The sequence below is a fragment of the Amia ocellicauda genome, chromosome 20, assembly GCF_036373705.1.
Source record: "Amia ocellicauda isolate fAmiCal2 chromosome 20, fAmiCal2.hap1, whole genome shotgun sequence".
Classification (NCBI taxonomy): Eukaryota; Metazoa; Chordata; class Actinopteri; order Amiiformes; family Amiidae; genus Amia; species Amia ocellicauda.
In genome coordinates this window covers 2,753,919-2,778,175 of record NC_089869.1, presented here as the reverse complement: position 1 = coordinate 2,778,175, position 24,257 = coordinate 2,753,919, and the positions used below count along the sequence as shown (strand labels likewise).

General features: G+C 38.4%; 1 protein-coding gene across 32 annotated transcripts in view; it reads left to right on the top strand.

The window, feature by feature from the left end:
* Positions 1 to 24,257, top strand: part of LOC136715658 (sorbin and SH3 domain-containing protein 1) — a 165,474-nt gene that overhangs the window by 20,661 nt on the left and 120,556 nt on the right. For 31 of the 32 annotated variants that reach the window (XM_066692968.1, XM_066692994.1, XM_066692988.1 and 28 more), the window contains exon 2: positions 20,893 to 21,001. The exons of the other annotated variant lie outside the window; for it this stretch is intronic. In XM_066692968.1, the coding sequence (XP_066549065.1) occupies positions 20,995 to 21,001 (7 nt within the window). In that variant the 5' untranslated portion in view covers positions 20,893 to 20,994. The remainder of the gene's footprint in view (positions 1 to 20,892; positions 21,002 to 24,257) is intronic. 32 annotated transcript variants of the gene reach the window in all.

The following is a 24,257-nucleotide window of genomic DNA, read 5'->3' as shown; positions in this document are numbered from 1 at the left end:
CCTCAAAGTTGATGTGTCAGAAGCAGGAAAAATGGGCAAGTGTGAGGATCTGAGTGACTTTGACAAGGGCCAAATTGTGATGGGTAGATGACTGGGTCAGAGCATCTCCAAAACTGCAGCTCTTGTGGGGTGTTCTCAGTCTGCCGTGGTCAGTACCTATCAAAAGTGGTCCAAGGAAGAAAAAGCGATGAACCGGCGACAGGTCATGGGCAGCCAAGGCTCATTGATGCACGTGGGGAGCGAAGGCTGGCCCGTGTGGTCCGATCCAACAGACGAGCTACTGTAGCTCAAATTGCTGAAAAAGTTAATGCTGGTTCTGATAGAAAGGTGTCAGAACACACAGTGCATCACAGTTTGTTGCATATGGGGCTGCGTAGCTGCAGACCAGTCAGGGTGCCCATGCTGACCCCTGTCCACTGCTGAAAGTTCCTACAATGGGCACGTGAGCATCAGAACTGGACCATGGAGCAATGGAAGAAGGTGGCCTGGTCTGATGAATCACGTTTTCTTTTACATCACGTGGATGGCCGGGTGTGCGTCGCTTACCTGGAGAACACATGGCACCAGGATGCACTATGGGAAGAAGGCAAGCCGGCGGAGGCAGTGTGATGCTTTGGGCAGTGTTCAAAGCAAAAATGGTTCAGGAATGGTTTGAGGAACACAACAACAAGTTCAGGTGTTGACTTGGCCTCCAAATTCCCCAGATCTCAATCCAGTCGAGCATCTATGGGATGTGCTGGACAAACAAGTCCGATCCGTGGACTTAAAGGATACCAGATACCACAGCACACCTTCAGAGGTCTAGTGGAGTCCATGCCTCGATGGGTCAGGGCTGTTTTGGTGGCAAAAGGGGAACCTACACAATATTAGGCAGGTGGTCATAATGTTATGGCTGGACTTTGGACAATTCGGAAAATGTATTATGCTTTGAATTGCACTGTATGCAATTGTTGCACTTTGTATTGCTCTTATATTTTGTAAGTCGTCCTGGACAAGGGCATCTGCTAAGAAATACATTATAATAATACTACTAATAATAATAACACCGCTGTCATCAATGGCAGATTCATTTTTTATTATTATTTTTTTCTTCTACTCATATTTGTAACTGCTATGAAGTACAGGCTAGTAATTTTGTATCAGCGGGTAGATTCATGCTTTTGTTTTACAGCATAGAGCGTCAGGTTTCTGGGTTAATGTTTTCATTAGACCTCGCTGTCTCTCGCAGGACCATCTCGCATTGCCTCTTGCTCTGCCCGCCCATCTCGGAAGCCACATCAGCAAAGCATGTCTCCTCCCTGTTCGCAGGTCCTGGTATTTTAGATGTAATTCAGCGAGATGCTACACTGCAAGATTTTGTCCTGCAACTCCTCCGCAACTTTTTGCGTTAGCATGTTGTGAACATTTTTGATTTAATCTGCCTTTAGTTTCTATTGCAGCTGCACGGTATTAAGCACATCATTATATTGAAGAAAAAAAACCTCAGATTTTCTCACCGCACAAAAATAAATAAATACATATAAAACATGTAATTTCATTAAAAGAAACAAATAATAGTCATATAAAACATATAGGCTATTACACGCAAACACTTAAATCCCCCAACTGCTGTGCACCTATTCCCCATCGCGTGCACTTGCTTGTTTATCCACGTTTACCATTTAAACTTTTAAACTCTAACACCCCTACTGTACACCACTCCCTTTACAATGCAAATCCCTTACTGCCAATTTTAATGCCTTTCTGACACTTGGTTTATCATGATAGAGGACTGTATTTTCATGGAAATCCACACTGTTTTCAGACAGTGGATACATTACTCTTCTTGTAGTCTAGCTGTGACTTGTTGCACACAAACATGGATTAAAAATGGTGGTTACATTGGTGAAAGAAATGTTTAAAAATATTTGAGTGTCCTATTTTTAGGAGATTGGAACTTGTCTCTGTACTGTACAGAGCTCAATGAAAGGGTATTCACAGAACAGAAGTTCAGTTTGAAGAGGAAGCAGAGTAAAACAATGTTTGTGTTGGCAGAAGTTACTTCCTTTGGGGGGATGATAAGGTGGGGTTTTGAACTGATAAAAATTGAAAACATTACAAAAAGAAAATGATTGATAAAAAAAGATTAATGTTTTATGTTGTTACTCAGCAGAGACACTTGATGGGAGACATTTGCAAGCCTTAACATTAGGTAGAGTTTTTGGAACACAAATAGAAGCATCACAATTGGCACAGTGTATGTCACCTCTTTTGATGACATATGTTCCTTAACATATGCTCCTTCCAGAGCTCAAACCTTTTGGCAATACCTTACTTTGTCATAATAATGGCTTAATGTTTATGTTATCTAAACCTTGATGTTTTCCTATTTTCTTTCTCCATCATTAAATTAGCCAATGATACATTCATCAACAGTATTCTTAAATACCTCCTCATTTGGAACTGAACCTTTTTGACATCCTTCCAGCTATTTGGCACCTTTTCTGTTGTTGTTACATCTATAATCCACACTTCCCCAGCTCGCCACCAGAGGTCATCATCACCTGAATTCTAACCCTGTCTTTTAGCACCATGATCAATCATCCAATTAACATTCCTCAGCTCCAAGTGCACATGCACCATCAACCCTCTCTTCCCATTGGACCAGCACTATACATACCTGTCCCCTGCTTCCCTCTGCTCTGTATTTAAACCCCCTGTTCCATGCAGGTAATGCTAAGTCTTGTTGGAAGCACTTACTTTTGCCTCAGAGCTCCCACTGGAAATGCTTACAAGTTTAGTTTACATGCCAGGGAGCTGTCTGGTTGCTCTTATTTGTGTATATGTTTATCTTTCCTGACACCATTAGGATTATGTTTATCAGTTTTATAATTCTTAACTGTGAAAAATACATATCTTTTTTAAGACATCTACAATGAATGAAGCAGCAGACCCTTGGTCTCTAAAATAACATTTAATGTGGTTAACATCTGGACTTGATGGGAGCCATATGCTGTAAAAATCCAAATGACACAAATCAGAGCATGTAAAGTGTAGGGAACATAATGACACTGTCATTGTCAGTAAAGATTAAATGGAATTCCAAAGACTATAAGTAAACCACCATCATTCCAGATGGTCATGCAAGTCACGTAGCATATTGAGGAGGATATGAGTTTCTGGCATGATATGCCTTTTGATGCACTTGGGTTAAAGCAAAACATGGTATAGAAATAGTACACAAGCAAGTGGTATTGGCTGGTATATGACATTTAATTTCAATTTGTGAAAAGTATCCAGTTTGAACAGAGACTGCTTTGAAGCTATACATATACACTCACCTAAAGGATTATTAGGAATACCATACTAATACTGTGTTTGACCCCCTTTCGCCTTCAGAACTGCCTTAATTCTACGTGGCATTGATTCAACAAGGTGCTGAAAGCATTCTTTAGAAATGTTGGCCCATATTGATAGGATAGCATCTTGCAGTTGATGGAGATTTGTGGGATGCACATCCAGGGCACGAAGCTCCCGTTCCACCACATCCCAAAGATGCTCTATTGGGTTGAGATCTGGTGACTGTGGGGGCCAGTTTAGTACAGTGAACTCATTGTCATGTTCAAGAAACCAATTTGAAATGATTCGACCTTTGTGACATGGTGCATTATCCTGCTGGAAGTAGCCATCAGAGGATGGCTACATGGTGGTCATAAAGGGATGGACATGGTCAGAAACAATGCTCAGGTAGGCCGTGGCATTTAAACAATGCCCAATTGGCACTAAGGGGCCTAAAGTGTGCCAAGAAAACATCCCCCACACCATTACACCACCACCACCAGCCTGCACAGTGGTAACAAGGCATGATGGATCCATGTTCTCATTCTGTTTACGCCAAATTCTGACTCTACCATCTGAATGTCTCAACAGAAATCGAGACTCATCAGACCAGGCAACATTTTTCCAGTCTTCAACTGTCCAATTTTGGTGAGCTTGTGCAAATTGTAGCCTCTTTTTCCCATTTGTAGTGGAGATGAGTGGTACCCGGTGGGGTCTTCTGCTGTTGTAGCCCATCCGCCTCAAGGTTGTACGTGTTGTGGCTTCACAAATGCTTTGCTGCATACCTCGGTTGTAACGAGTGGTTATTTCAGTCAAAGTTGCTCTTCTATCAGCTTGAATCAGTCGGCCCATTCTCCTCTGACCTCTAGCATCAACAAGGCATTTTCGCCCACAGGACTGCCGCATACTGGATGTTTTTCCCTTTTCACACCATTCTTTGTAAACCCTAGAAATGGTTGTGCGTGAAAATCCCAGTAACTGAGCAGATTGTGAAATACTCAGACCGGCCCGTCTGGCACCAACAACCATGCCACGCTCAAAATTGCTTAAATCACCTTTCTTTCCCATTCAGACATTCAGTTTGGAGTTGAGGAGATTGTCTTGACCAGGACCACACCCCTAAATGCATTGAAGCAACTGCCATGTGATTGGTTGGTTAGATAATTGCATTAATGAGAAATTGAACAGGTGTTCCTAATAATCCTTTAGGTGAGTGTATATACATATGAGTACCATGCCCAGAAATATGAGAAACAGGAGCTTGAAACCAAGGGAGAAGCAGCAATATGTAAGGGAGTCCTGGGAGAGTACTCACATTTATTTTTATTTGAAGCTCCGTGCAAAATAAACAGGTGGTTTGCATTCAGCTTTTAAATCTCACTTCTGATGAATGCTAGCCATTTAGCTCAGAGCTGTCCTGTTAAGTTAACAAAATTTGCTCTATACACTCTGACTGAGCATTAGCCCAGTGAGGCTTAAATCTATTTAGCAGTTTCATGTGGTGGTAAACACAACTTTGCCAGAACTTTACAACTGGAAGATGCTTAGAGATCACAAGAGATATGTTTCACAAAGCCCTTCTATCATGTAGCTAGCTGCCACAGTAGCTGCCAAAAATGTATTAGCTGAGTTGGTTCTTCTTTTCACATATCAATATTTCTATAGATGGAAGTATGTATTTTTGTATCATCTTGTTTATTCAAATCTTTTTTTGTCTTCTTGTATTTCAGGGAGTGAATTAAAACTTAAAAATTTAAATTTGATGTGTTTCTTCAGAAACACTACACTGTTTCAACAATGGTTTCCACATCAGAAATATTATGTTTCAGTAACCATGGGGTGCTGAACAACCTAGTCCAAACCAGATTATTGAGGGGGAGAAAAAGTTAGAATTATTTCTGCTCAGAATTAAACATACAAAAAATTGTACTGTATTCCAAGTTTGTATTTTGACAAAATAATCAGAGAGGGATAGACTGCATTTTTTAAAAATCTGGTTACCTTCTGAAATCCATAAGCTTCACCACAAATCTTTGGCAAATCTCTCTCTGCATAATTTGAAAGAAACAGCTGGGTTCTTGGATCTCCTGTGAAACCATAATGCTTTCCATAAGAATAAGGACAAAGCTCTGAGAAACACAGTTAAAAGGGTCCATTGACTGTTCTGCCACACATTCACTGATAATGTGTTATTGAATGAGAAATGTAGACTTATCACTTTCACTTGAGATTTGCCATGATTTTATGTTGATGAATTAATTGATTGGGGTGAACATTCAATTAATAAGAAACAATGACAAATCTTGCTTTCTGTTGTAACAATATGGAGCACCCACTTGGAAGATGTTGAAAACTAAAATAATAAAGTGTATGTGCTAACTTGTAGCTGTCCCAGGTTCTGAAAGCATTGCCATACTCTTCTGGCACAATACCGAAACCTTTAAGATGAAATACATGTAAATAAACAGGCATATTTAAACAGATCCGGACTTTATCCATCTCTTATCATGTCTTACCCTCCTCTATGTGGATACTATGTTACCTCTATAAGTAAATACATCTGCAGCCATATAAAATATTTCTGTAACAAAAAACTTATATTCAGATGTGATCACCAGATATTAAGTTGTGCCTACGAAGTTGTGTATATTTTATTTACCAAATCCTTTTAGGGGCATCATAGCTACAGTATAGTATAAAACAGATCATTTAAAAATAATGACAACATATGTCTATAATTTAAAGTTGTGTAGTTCTGTAGTTAACTGCCTATTTATCTGATTGTACCACAACAGTGTTTGTTCCCAGTGCATGAATCATTTGAGTTGTTAGATTCAGATAATGGGGGCTGTGGTCTTTGGATGTTGTTTGAAAAACAGACTGCATTGGAAAATGTAAAGCAAAACAAAAACATCGGCTGCTCCATGGGGTTTAATATGTTTTATGCATTTGGGAAGACCACAACCCAAAATAAAGACCACACTTGAGACCTAACTCATATGAGAAATAGATTTTAAATCGGCACCTTTAATGTTTTATATATTGGGAATACAAATGCTGATCTGGAAAAGGAGAGCATTCAGTAGTGCAAATAGAATGCTTTTGTTAAAAAAAGAAATTGAATTAACGAGCAGTTAAGTACCATAGATATGTATCATATAGAATACTGAATTCAGTTCTGTGCAAAGGACATGCTTTAGATAGGTTAAAAGTTTAAGGTTTGGATATATATATGTGTAGTGTGAAGTGGAAAACTTTCATGGAGTAATCATAGTTTAGACTTATATGTTGCAAATTCAGAGTCAAATTGGTCAAGAATGGCAAATCAAATTTCAATATTTTTAATTGTGTCAATTGCTTTTAATTGCTTTCCCTGCAGAATTTGTTTGTGTCTTTTCTGAGTATGCTAGTGACCATGGCTTTGCATCTTTTATTTAGTCTTTCTTGTGCAGCTGTCATTTGAAATAAAAATATGTTTTTACATTTCAGCTTCTGTCATAGACAAAAATACAATTTTCATAAAATTGATTCTGAAATGTTCCAGGAACATTTTTATATTCATTTTTGTTAATCTGAAACAAAGAGTATTGATCAGCAAGGAGAGCATTATCAAATTTAGGCCAACATCAAATTATTTCATGAATTACCATGCTTGTTTTTTGTTTTTTGTTCCCTTCATTTGATCAAGAGAGGAAACAGGGATATTGATTTGGAAGGAGTTGATTAGATCCCTGAGGTAACTTATTCCAGTGTGACGGTACTTTTCCTTCCTGTGGTTGTCCCAATATAATTCATGTTCATAATGTATTAATATTTTCTTTGGTGAAATATAAGTAGAAGTAGCGTCTTTGGTGACATTTTTTGATGAATAAAAGACATGGCAGGACTCCATTTAAAGTATTTAATTGACACATAGCTATAGGCTGCGGAAACTAAGATGATGTTGATACATACAATACCATTCTAAAATTATTCTTATTTATCAGTAAATGCTAAATGTACCTATGAACTTTCAATACAATTTTATTATATTATTTTTCTGTGTGATTTATTCTAACTGACTTGTTAGGCAGCATGGTATAGATTATTAAACCATATTGCTGGTGCTCTTATACTGCTTATTATCACCCCCCACCCTTACCCCATCCAGTAATTACTTCATAGCATGTAATGGGAAGTAAAATAAAAAAATATCTGCAGCGTTGCTTATTAAAAATGCTCCTGAGATGCACTATTGTTCACAGTAGAATACATGTGAATCCTTTCTATGCTGTGTACTTCACTAAATAGATATTTGAGCGAATACTAAAATGTTTCTTTTGTGTACTATAATGGCTTTGATTCAGACTACATTCTCCTGGAGGTAAAAAGTACCAAAGGTATCAACTAAACGCCTTTTTGTTTGAGTTGAATGTTAGTCGCCAGCCTCAGTACTGCTTCACTATCTCCTTCCAAGCCCTCAACCGCCAAAGCTCACAATTAATTAATTTACATAGGTGTCATTTGGTGTTGCATATTGTTTTGTGGTATTACACTTTCCCTATGTATTTCATTTTGTACTTCTTTATTTGCTGCCCACCGGCATTTTTCTCATACTTCCAACTTTAGAATTAGACTATTGTGAGTAGATTTTAGCTGGTGGTTTTGATGAGATTAGGCTGTGGCTGGTAAACCTTTTTAAACTGCTAGTCAGAACATATTTGAAACCAAAAAATATCTTTGTTCAATTTAGTTTTTTACCTGTTGCATAAGAAAAGTTATAATGGATGTTCTTGAGAGAACACAGATTACACAGTAACAGATTAAATTTTGCATGGAGAAAACATTTAATCTTTTACCTAAAGTAAGACAAGCCCATTGCTCCAAATGAGATGTTTTAATGTAATGATGAAACTATTTGAGCTAAAACTCTAAAAGCCCTTATAAAGGACCCCCCAAACAAAAAACAGTCCATATTTCTTCAAGGAGTCAATTTTTTCATCAGTCATTTCAGCTAAGTAATTCTGAAAAGTTCCCCTAAGTGATGTATCAAGCAATATAACATTTCTTATTTAAGCTTTATATTATTTTAACCTAAATCCATTATGTTTGAGTAAAGGTACTGCATCAGGTGGTTTATTCATAACTGTCTAGTTTATAGTGAGAACCTTTGTTTGTTAGATTAAAGCAATATACATAACTTTGATCCTAGCCTGCATATCAACACATTGGCGACAGAAAAACATTGATGCTCTTGGCTACCTATGGGGGGAGGAAAAAATTAGGTAATGCTTTTGGCCCTAAACAAGTCTGCTGCCAACCTGGGCATACAGCAGCAGACTTCAGCCTCCCAGATACAAGCAAACCATTCCAATTGCTCCTGCTATAGGACTTGCGTCACCACTGCTAGTTTCTGCTGACTGTTCTGTTTATTTTCCCTAGCTGTGATGGATATTAAAGCATCACACTCTACCGGATGTGGTTACTTGAAAATTTGTTTGAATTAAGCTTTGTCTTTTGAAAGCATTAAATATACATTTACATGAAAACTGTTTTTGCAGTTTAATTTAGTGATCTTAATTTTTATACAAACTCTGCTTTTAAAGCAGCCGCCAGACACTGAGACAAAACACAGACGTGGCAAAGAAAATGTGACCACTTGTGATTCTCAATATCTCTGTGTTAAAGCAGCATAGAGGAATAAGTCCAAGAGCAAGAAAATACCAATGACTCAGCATGAGAGGAATACAACAGTATTGTGTGAACTAGTCCAGCTGTTGAAAGTTGTTATTTGATCAAGTGATCTCTCACTGGAAAAAACATCCTCAAAATGTCAGTTTATTTGCATACTTTAGTACTCTCAAATGAACACCATCAAAGCACAAAAGCTGTCCCTTTATCACAAAAAATAAACAACCAAAAGTACTTAAATTGCTGTAGCTGAATTCTTTAGAAGAGCAGGCAAGTTTGAAGCACAATGAATCCCAATCAGCTTAATAACCATCCTCATTAATTAAATACATGTTTTATATATTAGTGCATTGCAGCATATAACAGACCTCTCTGAGGAATACAGATTGCAGATGCCTGATTAAGCAAGATCGCTTCTTCTTTCCTTTGTTCTCCCATTGTACCCTGAACAGACAACGTATTAGTGTGTTATACCAGAAAAGAGGCTCTGATCTGGGGGTTTATGCTTTCTGGCTTCTGGTCAGCATAAGACCTATTGTAGTTGATGTGTGCCATTATTTCAAGGAATGGAACAGATGTAAGTCAGACTGAGATGTATTTCCCAGATGGACAAATGGTTTCACCTGCATAACAGATGCCTTTTCCTGCCAGTGTCTGGGGGTATTACATTACTACCTACATTATACCTTCCTCACTTCACAATAAATACATAAATAAATAATTAAACTATATACACTGAACAAAAATAGAAACACAACATGCAAGTATTTCAAAGATTTTACTGAGTTACAGTTCATATAAGGAAATCACTCAAATAAAATAAATAATAAAATCATAAATAATTTGAAATACATTAATTAAGCCCTAATTTATGGATTTAAAGTCTCAAGTTTTGAGGGAACATGCAATTGGCATGCTGACTGCAGAAATGTCCACCAGAGTAGCAGTTAAGTCTCGTTAGAACCTCATGAGGACGACTAGCCACAGATGAGCTTCCCTGAGATGCTTTCTGACAGTTTGTGCAGAAATTATTTGGTTGTGCAAACCCACAGTTTCATCAGACACCACTCAGACATCACTGCAGGTGAAGAAGCTGGATGTGGAGATACTTGGCTAGTGTAGTTACATGTGGTCTGTGGTTGTGAGGCCGGTTGGACGTACTGCCAAATTCTCTAAAATGACATTGGAGGTGGTTTATGGTAGAGAAATTAACAGTCAATTCTCTAGCAACAGCTCTGGTGGACATTCCTGCAGTCATCATGCCAATTGCACGCTCCCTCTAAACTTGAGACATCTCTGGCATTGTGTAGAGAATTACGTCCATAAATATTTGGACAGTGTCACAGTTTGTCATCATTTTGACTCTGTACGCCACCACAATGGATTCTTGTTCTTTAACAATATGCTTTAACAGTGTTCTTTAAATGTAGACTTTCAACTTTAATTTGAGATTAGATACATCCAAGTTGAGTGAACGGTGTAGGAATCACACCCATTTTAATATTTGGTCCCCCCCCCATTTTAGGAGCTCAAAAGTATTTCGACAAACAAACATAATCATGAATTAAATTGTGAGTTTCAATACCTGGTTGCATATCCTTTGGGGTCAATGACTGCCTGAAGTCTGGAAGCCATAGACATCACCAGATGCTGGGTTTCTTCCCTGGTGATGCTGTGCCAGGCCTGTACTGCGGCTATCTTTAGTTCCTGCTTGTTCTTAGGGCGTTTTGCCTTCAGCAAGTGAAGTGCATGCTCAATTGGATTCAGGTCAGGTGATTGACTTGGCCATTGCAGAACATTCCACTTCTTCGCCTTGGGTTGCTTTTGCAGTATGCTTCGGGTCATTGTCCATCTGCAATGTGAAGCACCATCCAATGAGTTTTGAAGCATTTTGCTGAATCTGAGCAGATAATATAACCCTAAATACTTCGGAATTCATCCTGCTGCTTTTGTTAGCAGTCACATCATCAATAAATACAAGGGAACCAGTTCCCTTGGCAGCCATACATGCCCATGCCATAACATGCTTCACAGATGAGGTGGTATATGGAGCAAGAATATGAGCAGTTTTCAAAGTTATCTAGCACTAAGGCAGAGAGAGAGCGGGACCGTTTAGCAGCTCAGGCGCCACTCACTCAGCTGTCGGTAACAGAGACACTGGAACGACATCAACCCTACAGCAATGACAGCAAGAAACAAAAAGAAATATCAGCCAAAATAATTGGCTGCTATGGTTTAAGTTGTGTCTCTAATGCCTCGGTTCCACTAGCTTAGGCGTGTCCGTCCTCAGACGCGTCCCAGAGCTATTTTTGCAAAACCAGGCCGCTGTGAAGTCCGTCCCTCTGATGGGAGGAGCAGCGACTGTGGGTTTGGTTTGTGTTTCGTTTTAAAAACAGAAACAGGAAACATTACGAGCGATACAGCCTGACGTGGAAAGGATTTGTGTGTCTATTTTATTCTTTGTGCTTTAACAGCGTAATAAATACACGTTTCTGTTCAGAGATATTAGGAAGAGCTGAACGTGTATAGACAACATTATATTCAGACAAGCACGTCCCCATAAGAATATGTTTCCATGCGCAACAATAATACTAAATAGCGAATATGTTTTGTTATTATTATTGTCATCATTTGCGCTAGTATATATGTATTTTAAATGGCACAGCATGACTCCCTTAATTTATTACTCTTACTACAGATTTGTAACTGCAAACAATATTTTTTGCCATATTATTTATAATTTACTTAGCAGACGTCCTTAACCAGGCAAGTTACAGTTGAAATAAAATGCATACATTTCATGATTAATCATCCAGATACAATATAGCAGGTTATAATTTAACTAACGTGTGCACATCTCAGTCATGGCGTTTATGGACGCATTTATTAAACCAGTCCTTAATTTTTTAGAGGGACACCCAGATCTGCTGTATTTATTTTTTCATTAATTTAACTTGTAAAAATGGGCACACATTAACTGAATCGTGATCGCCTTCATAGTGATTGTCTCTGCGGATTGTCCTGCACACCATTCACAAAACACAGCCTGAAACACCGGCCAGCTGTTCATAAAATATTAATAACATCGGCTGCTACAATCCGATTATTATCTAGTCACGGTACTACGAAATCCAAGTGTTTAATTGTTTAATACATTCGGATATTAACTGTAAGCGATCATTGTTTCTATACGTGGATTTCACTCCATGCTGCTAATAAACTTGTAATTTCTTCGTGATCGCACACAGCACTTGAGATTATATTTTCTGACACAGTGTATCTGATCTGCTCCATGTGTCTCAAGTCAAACACACACCTCCAATTCTGAAAGCGAATCATGTCCTCAGTGGGGACGGACGCTTACGGACATGTTCAGCAGCAGCAAGTTAACCGTCCACAGAACACGGATGCGTCAAGATGCTTAGCCAGTGGAAAGGGGCATAAGAGAGTGTCTCTAAGAGAGGGAGTGGAATATGTTGCACATGTTTCCTGTCAATAAACAGTTGTCAATCCATGATACTTCATAATTTCTTCATTTTAATACTTAATATACATTGTTGTTAAGAATAGTTATAAATAATGCTACATGATAAATAGAAGGCTTCAAATAGACCGCTGATCGGTGATTGGTATTGGCCGATACTGCTTCCAGTGATCGGTAATTGGTGATTGGCCCCAAAAATCCTGATCGGAGCACCCTTAGTATCATCTTTCCATAGGATGTTGTTCCAGAACTGTACTGGGTTCTTTAGATGTATTTTGGCAAACTCTAATCTGGTCTTCCTGTTTCCGGGCCTTACCAATGGTTTACATCTTGTGGTAAACCCTCTGTATTTACTCTGGTGAAGTCTTCTCTTGATTGTTGAGTTTGACACAGATATGCCTACCTCCTGGAGGGTGTTCTTGATCTGGCCAGCTGTTGTGAAGGGGTTTTTCTTCAGCACAGTTGTTTGCCATGGTGTTCCTGAGCTCACCGGTGCGTTCTTTCTTTTTAAGAATGCACCAAATAGTTGATTTGGCCACACCTAATGTTTTTGCCATCTCTCTGATTGGTTTGTTTTGATTTCTAAGGCAAAACTGGTACATGCCTGGCAGGGCATCACCAGGGAAGAAACCCAGCATCTGGTGATGTCTATGGGTTCCAGACTTCAGGCAGTCATTGACTGCAAAGGATTTGCAACCAAGTATTGAAACTCACAATTTACACAAACAAAATTTTTGTTCCTGGGTAGTAAGTGTTATTTCCTAATTGCTTATGCCTCAAAAGTATAGAAAATGGCTGTTATTCCCCACAAACTTTGCTTTTGTGACCAGGACAGTGATATTTTGAAATGTACCTATTTCCAATGAGAAAACGGGTGAATTTGTGTCTTTTCATTCTCATTAAGTCAGAAAAAAACAACATATTAATCCAAATTAACATGTATTTATACTAAAGTAATAAAAAATGACTACAAAAGATTTAGAAGTGAGTAGTTTTTTGAGATTTATGATTATACTGTAAATCACTTTCACGAATCAGCCCCCAAATGTAGTCTCCCATCATGTTCTCGTTATACTGTCCTTGGTAGTGGCGTTTGAAGTCCAGTTTGAAGTTTGCTCCTTGCTCCTCCGAGTACGCTCCCATGTCCTCCTTGAATTTATCAACATGAGCATCAAGGATATGGACTTTGAGGGACATCCTACAGCCCATTGTGCCGTAGTTCTTCACCAGAGTCTCAACTAGCTTCACATAGTTTTCGGCCTTGTGATTGCCCAGGAAGCCCCGAACCACTGTGCCAAAGCTGTTCCAAGCTGCTTTCTCCTTACTAGTGAGCTTCTTGGGGAATTCATTGCACTCCAGGATCTTCTTTATCTGTGGTTCGACGAAGACACCGGCTTTGACCTTTGCCTCATACAGCTTAGGGAAGAAGTCTTGAAGGTACTTGAAGGCTGCCAACTCCTTATCTAGAGCTCTGACAAATTGTTTCATAAGGCACAATTTGATGTGCAGTGGTGGCATCAGCACCTTCCGGGGGTCCACCAGTGGCTCCCACTTGACGTTGTCCCTCCCCACAGAGAACGTGGTCCGCTGTGGTCGGTCCCACTTGTGGTAGTGCGCCTTGGTGTCCCTGCTGTCCCAAAGGCAAAGATAGCAGGGAAACTTGGTAAAACCGCCATCAGGAATGCCACAATTTTTAAGTCTCCTATGACCTCCCAGCCATACTCATCATACTTCAAGGTGTCCAGCAAGGTCTTGATGCTGTTGTAATCCTCTTTGAGGTGCACCGAGTGAGCCAGGAGAAGAGACGGGTACTTGTTACAATTATGGAGCAGCACGGCTTTGAGGCTCCTGGATGAGCTGTCAATGAAGAGGTGCCACTCATTCTGGTTACAGGCGATTCCGATTGCTTCGAACAAAATGGTCACATTGTGGCAGAAGCAGAGCCCATCTTGACGGGTGAAGAAGCTGAAAAAAGGTTGGTGACACTTCCTCTGATCTGCGACTTGCATACTTTCATCCAACAAGTTCCACTGCTTGAGCCTAGACGTCAAAGCTTGGCACTGGACATGGAGAGACCAAGATCTCTAATGAAGTCGTTGAGATCTTTTTGGTTGGGGTAGTATGGGTTTCTCTCCTCAACTCCACCTCTGAAATTGTCATCTGGATCTACAACATCTTCCTCACTCTCTGACTTGCTGCTCTCTTCTAAAGACGGCTGCTCTCTCTCTGGAGGAGTGGGAATGGAGAGCTCATGGCAGTGTGGCACCGGGGCGATGGATGAAATAAGGTCTGGATACGTGATAGCAGGTGCATTCTTTCCAGTCCGACGTTTGGAAGGGTTCACCATGCAGAAGTAGCAGTAGCTTGAGTGGTCAGTGGGTTCCCGCCAAATTCTTGGAATAGCGAACTTCATGGCTCTCTTTTCCCCTCTGTACCATCCTACAAAAATACATTTATTTCACCCATGACTAATGTGTAAGAGATTCTCACAACATTTTTCATATATGATGTATTTTTCCAAAAACATTTTAAAATTAAAAACTTTTACAATTTAATTTTTTTAAACTAATTTTATAACATAAAATTCCGAGCAACAATTGTTCATCTTACCTTCCAGAGTTTTATTGCTGTGCTCGCAGGTGAAATGAGGTGCCCAGGGTTTGTCTTGATCCCCGACATGCATGCTGAGATATGCCTCACACATCTTAGCAGGTGCTTCCACGGAGTACTTTTTCGCTCTTGTCTTGTCGCTTCTGCCAGATGCTTGCAGCCTCTTGATGCCATCTCAGAAAAATGCAGATATGTATCCACTTAGGCAGCTGGAACTAAACTGAACTGTCAAAATATCACTGTCCTAGTCACAAAAGCAAAGTTTGTGAGGAATAATAGCCATTTTCTATACTTTTGAGGCATAAGCAATTAGGAAATAACACTTACTACCCAGGAACCAAAAAAATAAAAATCATTTGTTACACGGTGTTATATTAGTTTGTCCGAATACTTTTGAGCCCCTAAAATGGGGGGACCACATGTAAAAATGGGTGTAATTCCTACACTGTCCACCCAATTTAGATGTAAGTACTCTCAAATTAAAGATGAAAGTCTACACTTAAAGCACATTTTGATTGTTTCCTTTCAAATCCATTGTGGTGGCGTACAGAGCCAGAATGATGACAATTGTGTCTCTGACCTAACTGTATATGATCAAAACAAAGAAAAGTGACATAGGCAGGCAGCTTAGCCTCTCTAGTGAACACCTGTCATAAAACAAAACCGCTAAGTATCTTTGGGACAGATTAATTTATATGTTAGCTTTATAATGGTGTCACTGACTTAGTAGTTTGAGGAAATACTGCTAGAAAATGGCTAGCCAGTGGAGATTTGTAGTATGGTGAGAAAATATAATTAATCACTTTTTTGTGTTATATTATCTTCTACTGCATAACAGTTTTCCAGTGTTGGCTTTTGAGCCCATGCTGGGGTTCAGAGCTGACCAGCAGTACTAATTTTACCCACACAGCTTGTCAACTTTTACTGACTTTCATAATTCTAAGGACAGCATGACTAGCGCTTTATGTGGTTCTAAAAGTAACATTCTATAAAGTGTTGGTGTACTTTTACTGAAATCTCTTGATCTACAACAGGATAAAAACAAATATATCTGATCTAGTGACATAATTGTAAAAGTGCTCTTGAACAGAGCTAATTGTTTTTCATTTATGGTTTTAATCATTACATGCTATATAATGGGAGGGGTACAGTGGGGGGGGGCTGCAAGTATATTATAATATATTTGATTCTCAGCTTTTCTTTTATAGAGTGCCTTCTTTTGGATATTACCAAGCTAAGTGAATTTTAAGGTATTCAAATCCATATTTTATGGAAGGAGTTTTGTATTATTTATTTGTGGAAAACTATGCAACCTATATTTACTATATTTTTTGTGTAGAATTATTGTCTACATTTGTTTTCAATTTGAATGATTATTAGTGAAATACTTAAATAATTTGCTTTGACACTGTAAGTAAAAGTAGTTTGTGGTTGCAGCTGGACATTGCTGCAGTGTAGGGATTTGGCATCTCCATGTGCTCCAAAAAACAGAAGGAAATTCTCCTTTTCATTCTCCGTTAACCAGTAGGATAGGATACATACAAACAAGGGAAGGGCCTATGACATATTGACTAAAGGTGCATTCACACTGGACAGTACAAAGTGAGTGATGTCATTCCACACCAGAATTTGAGATGATTCACACGTGTAAGATGTGTAACTTATTTTTCTGTCAGGGAGGTTATTACATTTAGATTGCGAAGACAGATCTAAGTTGATAAACATGCAGTCCATTTTACAGGTATTTTGTGTGTTTTTAGACTGTACTGTAAGACCAACTGGAAACAGGTTTTACACGAGGATTGTTGCTGTTACTCCCATGAATTCAGATGTCATAAATGAACATAAGAAAGTTTACAAACGAGAGGAGGCCATTCGACCCATCATGTTCATTTGGTGTCCATTAAAACTAAGTGATCCAAGGATCCTATCCAGTTTATTTTTAAATGTTCCCAAATTTTCAGCTTCAACCACATCGCTGGGGAGTTTGTTACAGACTGTGACTACTCTGTGTGAAGAAGTGTCTCCTGTTTTGAATGCCTTGAAGCCCAATTTCCATTTGTGTCCCCGGGTCCGTGTGTCCCTGCTGATCTGGAAAAGCTCCTCTGGTTTGATGTGGTCGATGCCCTTCATGATTTTGAAGACTTGAATCAAGTCCCCACATAGTCTCATCTGTTCCAGGGTGAAAAGGTTCATATTCTTTTATAGTTCATAATTAAAGGTCCATATAATGATCCTTCAACTTATTGTTACATAATATTACATATGTGCTGTGTAATTCTGTGTTATTCTGTATTGTTTCAGATGTATCATACATTGACTCCAATCTGAAAATAGAAGACACTTTCTTTTATACAAAGATTTAAATGGAAGAAATAGGCTACTCTGGATTGCTAATTTTTCATGGTCCTTTACTTAAATAATATACCAACAGGTGGACAAGGAAAATATATGCCTCTGTTTGTATTTGCTTCCTTCATTCTGAGATTTACTGACACTGACTAATATTGCATACCACAGTCTTTCTCTACATCACCTCACTATAGTCACCATAAAATATTATTATGCTGCAAGTGATTATCTTTCATGTTGTTTTATATCTCTCATACAAATCATTGAAGCAAAGAAAAATGAATAAGTAAATCCCAAGCCCTGTAGATGCTAATACTGCCAATTTGCCCATAGCCTTTTATTCTGGAAATAAAAACACTGTTAAATCCTCCCTTTGCAATGAATGCAGCTGGGATCTGTTAGGCTGACCTCACATAGTACTTTATGCTTTCTCCTTTAACTGTAATTAACTAATGATCTAAAAATAATCCACAACATATCTTTGGAATAAATTCTTGAATGCCCCAAATTGGTAAGCCATGGAACCAGGGCATGACAATAAGATATGTCATCACCGTGGAGGAATTAATTTTAAAAGAACAGCTGGAACCTATACATGTTGTCCTAAAGGGACAAAAGTTGAACTCCCTGTTGTGTATATTTCAGCATGACAACACTACTAGCTTCCCACAAATAATGGGTGGCTGTGTATTGCATTAATTTCCTCTACATTTGGCCAATATATCTTTTGGATATTATGTGGAATGCTTCTTACAGCTCATACCTGCCAAGTGGGCTGGCTCTTTTGGCATTGAGATAGTTGATAGGTAACCTTAATTTGGAACACCCATAGGACTTGGAGTGGCATTTTATCTTTGTGTATGCTTCATACCTCCAGTTCAGACCTTGTACATACTGCTGAAAATACTCCCTAGAGCTATAGACTCACAAAACGGTCAAAACCATTTTTCATTGGCAGCTTTCTCAGGACTTGATTCTTTCATTTCAGTTCCCCAGTTCTGTTTGATCATTTGGTCAATCAGTTGGGGTTGTAGATAACAACTGTACATTCAATTTTTCCAGTATAATGCATTGAACAGGGGGAAGTCATGGTCTTAGTACAGGAGCAATAAAGACTGTGCCTGCTTACAGTGAGGGAAAAAAGTATTTGATCCCCTGCTGATTTTGTACGTTTGCCCACTGACAAAGAAATGATCAGTCTATAATTTTAATGGTAGGTGTATTTTAACAGTGAGAGACAGAATAACAACAACAAAATCCAGAAAAATGCATTTCAAAAAAGTTATAAATTGATTTGCATGTTAATGAGGGAAATAAGTATTTGATCCCCTATCAATCAGCAAGATTTCTGGCTCCCAGGTGTCTTTTATACAGGTAACGAGCTGAGATTAGGAACACTCTCTTAAAGGGAGTGCTCCTAATCTCAGCTCGTTACCTGTATACAAGACACCTGTCCACAGAAGCAATCAATCAATCAGATTCCAAACTCTCCACCATGGCCAAGACCAAAGAGCTGTCCAAGGATGTCAGGGATAAGATTGTAGACCTACACAAGGCTGGAATGGGCTACAAGACGATCGCCAAGCAGCTTGGTGAGAAGGTGACAACAGTTGGTGCGATTATTCGCAAATGGAAGAAACACAAAATAACTGTCAGTCTCCCTCGGTCTGGGGCTCCATGCAAGATCTCACCTCGTGGAGTTTCAATGATCATGAGAACGGTGAGGAATCAGCCCAGAACTACATTGGAGGATCTTGTTAATGATCTCAAGGCAGCTGGGACCATAGTCACCAAGAAAACAATTGGTAACACACTACGCCGTGAAGGACTGAAATCCTGCAGCGCCCACAAGGTCCCCCTGCTCAAGAAAGCACATGTCCAGGGCCGTCTGAAGTTTGCCAATGAACATCTGAATGATTCAGAGGAGAACTGGGTGAAAGTGTTGTGGTCAGATGAGACCAAAATCGAGCTCTTTGGCATCAACTCAACTCGCTGTGTTTGGAGGAGGAGGAATGACCCCAAGAACACCATCTCCACCATCAAACATGGAGGTGGAAACATTATGCTTTGGGGGTGCTTTTCTGCTAAGGGGACAGGACAACTGCACCGCATCAAAGGGACGATGGACGGGGCCATGTACCGTCAAATCTTGGGTGAGAACCTCCTTCCCTCAGCCAGGGCATTGAAAATGGGTCGTGGATGGGTATTCCAGCATGACAATGACCCAAAACACACAGCCAAGGCAACAAAGGAGTGGCTCAAGAAGAAGCACATTAAGGTCTGGAGTGGCCTAGCCAGTCTCCAGACCTTAATCCCATAGAAAATCTGTGGAGGGAGCTGAAGGTTCGAGTTGCCAAACGTCAGTCTCGAAACCTTAATGACTTGGAGAGGATCTGCAAAGAGGAGTGGGACAAAATCCCTTCTGAGATGTGTGCAAACCTGGTGGTCAACTACAAGAAACGTCTGACCTCTGTGATTGCCAACAAGGGTTTTGCCACCAAGTACTAAGTCGAAGGGATCAAATACTTATTTCACTTATTAACATGCAAATCAACTATAACTTTTTTGAAATGCGTTTTTCTGGATTTTTTTGTTGTTATTCTGTCTCTCACTGTTAAAATACACCTACCATTAAAATTATAGACTGATCATTTCTTTGTCAGTGGGCAAACATACAAAATCAGCAGGGGATCAAATACTTTTTTCCCTCACTGTATGTATGGGCTTGCATGATGGTACCTTGTAAAATATCTTCCAGTGATGTATTTGGCAAATAAATAGCTCACTATTGTCTTTGATACTACGATGAAGAAACTTGCTTTTTCTAGATGCTACATTTCTAAATAACTCCCTTTTACAAATCTGTATTTGTATAGAAACATTGCCAACTTTTAACATCCTTCTTTTATATAGCACTGAGAAAGACATCTCAAACCATTCACTGCCAGATTATTCTTTTTAGTATTCTGTAGGTAACACTGTTCTACACTCAATAAATATTTTACTATGCTAGTCCTCTGAAGCTTTCCTCATTTTAAAATACTGGTTACTGTTTAATTTAAATGCTGTTCATTTTTTTGTTTGTTTGTTTTATTGCTAGCCACTATAAATATTTAAATATTATTAACATTTTAAGTACATTTCTTTTAGGCCAATAAATTCCTATACATTTGGTTCGTTAACTATATCTCATCAAAGATCTATTGCGTAACTCAAAGGATCTTGATACCTTAAAATCTAGAATCCCTGAGAAAAGTAAATTTCTCAGAGATTCAATATATTCATACTTTTCTTTACTCATGAAGTAAAAAACTTAAAGTTTGAAATCTGAAATAGAGTTTCCAAACTGGAAGTAAAATATATATAATAAAATAGCATGCAAAGTAAATTTAATATTAAATACAAACAAACCAAAATGTGGAGAATATTCCCGACATGACATGTTTTTTTTTTTCTAGATCATCTTTCATTCAATTGTGTTTGACACAAACTGACTGAACTGAACCATCCTCATGAACTTGAACTGAACTTGCTTCAACCGTTGCCTTTTCAAGTCTTCCATGAATGGTATGCACATCTTTTATGATCATTTGTGAACTCATCTTTAACTAAATACCTCATGCAACCTTTTGGAATTGAATTAATGTTTGTCATCCTGGTTCTTCCTAAGACACTTCTGGTGGGATCTGAACAATGTCATACTCAGAACCTATCCTTACCTTACATGGCTGCTGGGATTTTCATTTACAAGTTAGTCTGAAGGATGATTTGGGGAGATGGATTTGTATGTCCTGAACAGATGGATATATTTTATTCTTGTCATCTGTTTAAAGAACCCACTAGCATAGAAATATTGAATATCTACATATATAATACATGCTTTTAAGCAAATCTCATGTATGTACGGATCCCATGTATGTATGTTATTTCCTGTAAGTAAAAGTTGCATTGCACTTTCCATCTTCAAAATCCTTGCATTCAGCTCTTGGTTCGCTTATCAAGAGGCTTATGAGCACCTTGCTCTGACAGTAAGGCTGTCATTACTCAACCAAGCAGGTTCTTGCCAAGGAATGTCTATAAATAAATCTACACAAAGTCCTCTGCTCTCTTGATTGTGCTGAATTTTTTCTTGATTTCCTAAACTCCTTTTCATGTTTTTTTTATTTTATTTGCACAGCAGAGATAATCCAGAGATAATATGACTGGCTTGGAGTTATACTCTCTTTGGAGAACTAAGTAATTTAGCCTTACCGCATCCAGTTTTTACCATATAATGCATTTATATAAAATATTAGCAGGGTATTCAGAATGACAGTAAATTGTTTACAATTCAACTTTTTACAGATTTTTTTTTGTACTTTTCCAGTATGGCATTTGTCCACATTCTCTCTAGAAAAATATGAAGGAGTTGCAGAGAAGCTGGATTCTGCTGGAGTAGTATGCTACTTGCTGAGAGTTGTGAAGTCTTTGGTACCTTAAAGGTCACATACTGCCACCAGTTGGTCAACAGAATGGCTGTAATTGAGTTTCTGGCAGTTCTATCATGTTCTCAGTAGGCATGAGTCTATTGCAAAAATATCCTTATGGCTTTTCAGAAGCTGGAAGGTTTAAAGCAGACATGTGGAGAACAGAGTGCAGGGTTGTTAAATGACAAACTGGAATTGTTTTTTCTCTCTGTACACATTTTGGTTTTTGTTACATTTGGAGCGTGCATATCCATATGGCAGATTCTGCTTTCCAGAGCTTTGTCACATACATGTCATTGGTGCTTTTTGTTTACCAGATTTATTTCTGTTATGTTTAAATATTTTTTCGCTCACTACATCTTAGCTGTAATCAAGAGGCAGACATTTAATTGCTTCAGTTTCCATTTGCTGAATGACCTGGTAGTTTGTTTATGGTGCTTGAAAATAAAACTGTAAACCAAGCAGTAAACTTTGTGCATATGCTAGTCTAATAAGCTCATTAAGCTCCAGTAGCCTGTTCCCTATAAAACTATTTGGCAGCAGGTTTATCTTTCATATGGTAGCCATGCCAAAGCTTTTCACCCTACCATGTCCTACCAAAGTAGGAAGGAAATGGAAAATGAAAATGTTTGGCAAATCTTGGATAAAAAACAATAACATTCATATGGGTTACTCTTTAATCCTTTGGGATAACTTGTCATCACATTTTATTTTAGGCATGGTTTATGATGTAGGACTTGGGATATATCCTCTCACAGAATTGACAAAACTTATGTGTGCAGTGGCCTTTCTGATCCAAAAAAAACTTTCTCAATGTTGTTATGGTACAGGCTTGATTGGCTCGATTGAGGACCTATACTTGAATATTATTTTGAAAAATTCAGGGCATGCCAGTATATTTTAGAGTTTTAAAAACATTCAATGCAAGTTTACTTCTAGTTGTACATGTATTCTGGTCCCTTTTGACATTTGACAAAGTTCTCTTGAAACAACTTGGCATAAACCATAAGCCCGATAAATGTATGCATAAGAAGTAAGGGAACAAAGTATTAATGTGTGCCTGATGTTTCCTAGGGAATGTTGCAGTACATTTATGGGTGTTGACTAAGCAGAATCTGGTAGTTTAGAGAAAAGAGATGACTAGGAATTAAACAATGTTCCCCAGACATTTCCATTGTGCACCTTACTCTAGCATCCAGTTTGTATGATAAATCTGCATTTTGTGATTTAGTGTTTATATCCCTGTGACACAGCCGTGTACTTGTGTTGACAGGTGCCATGGAAATATAGAAAATGTGCTGTTAAGCTTATCAGGCCAACAGGCAGCAGTGATGTTAGTTTTTCCACAGGTTTATGACTAGCGTCAGTAAATTAGCCTTGAACAGATGCTGAATGGACGAAAACAATGCCTCTTACTGCAAGCAGATGCCCACTCAGCCATCAGAATGTCATATTCATGCTCATAGCTGAAACAGTGCAATCACTATGGTAACTGTCACCTGTCCGCAGACACAGTGGTTAATGTGAAGTTAGAGTTCAATGAGAGATGTAAGCTTCCAACAGTCGGAACAAAGAGATATAGCAGCAGCAGCACTGCTGGACTTTGGAAAATGGCACATTTCAGGAAGAGCTTTTTTAAGCCTATTTAGAACAGGTAAGAATATTTTTTGTATTTGTTTGAACAAGAGCTCATAATGAGGGGTTTTGGATTTCATTAACTGTGTGTTCTAAAGGTCTCATTTTTATTTGTATATGGTACACAATCCATTCCCACTACCTTATCAAAAGTCTCTTGTTATGTTTACCAGTATCTGTATTGGTTGTTGTTATTTCAGACCATTTTTGGTGCTTTCAGAGCACATATGGAAATTAATTGTACTAAAGTCACTGCAGTACATTGGATTTTTGGAGAGATGAAGCTATGTCAAAATATGGATTTAAAAAAAAACATTATTTGACAAACTTTGTTTATAACAGTGTGAAAGAGAATTATAATTATAAGTAGACAACATTTCAGCATTATATTCAGGTTATGCTGTTTTCATAGATATATATCAAAGTTCCTCTTATTTTGCTGAGGCAATAGTTTGTAACATCTCTTACGAAAAGCAGCTTTTACAGAACTAGTAAGAATCGATTTTAATCTAAATAACTATGCACTTTAAACTAAAAGTAAAACTGATAGGTTGCATGTCCCTTTTGTTTGATCAGTGTAAATTCAAAAAGTACAATAAAAGGAAATTAACACTAAACTAAACTATGTTGCATATGGTTTAAATATGGTCTTAAAATATCTTGTTTGGCTTTGTCCATTGTTATTGACATTTGTATGACTTCAAGCACTTACAGTACATTTC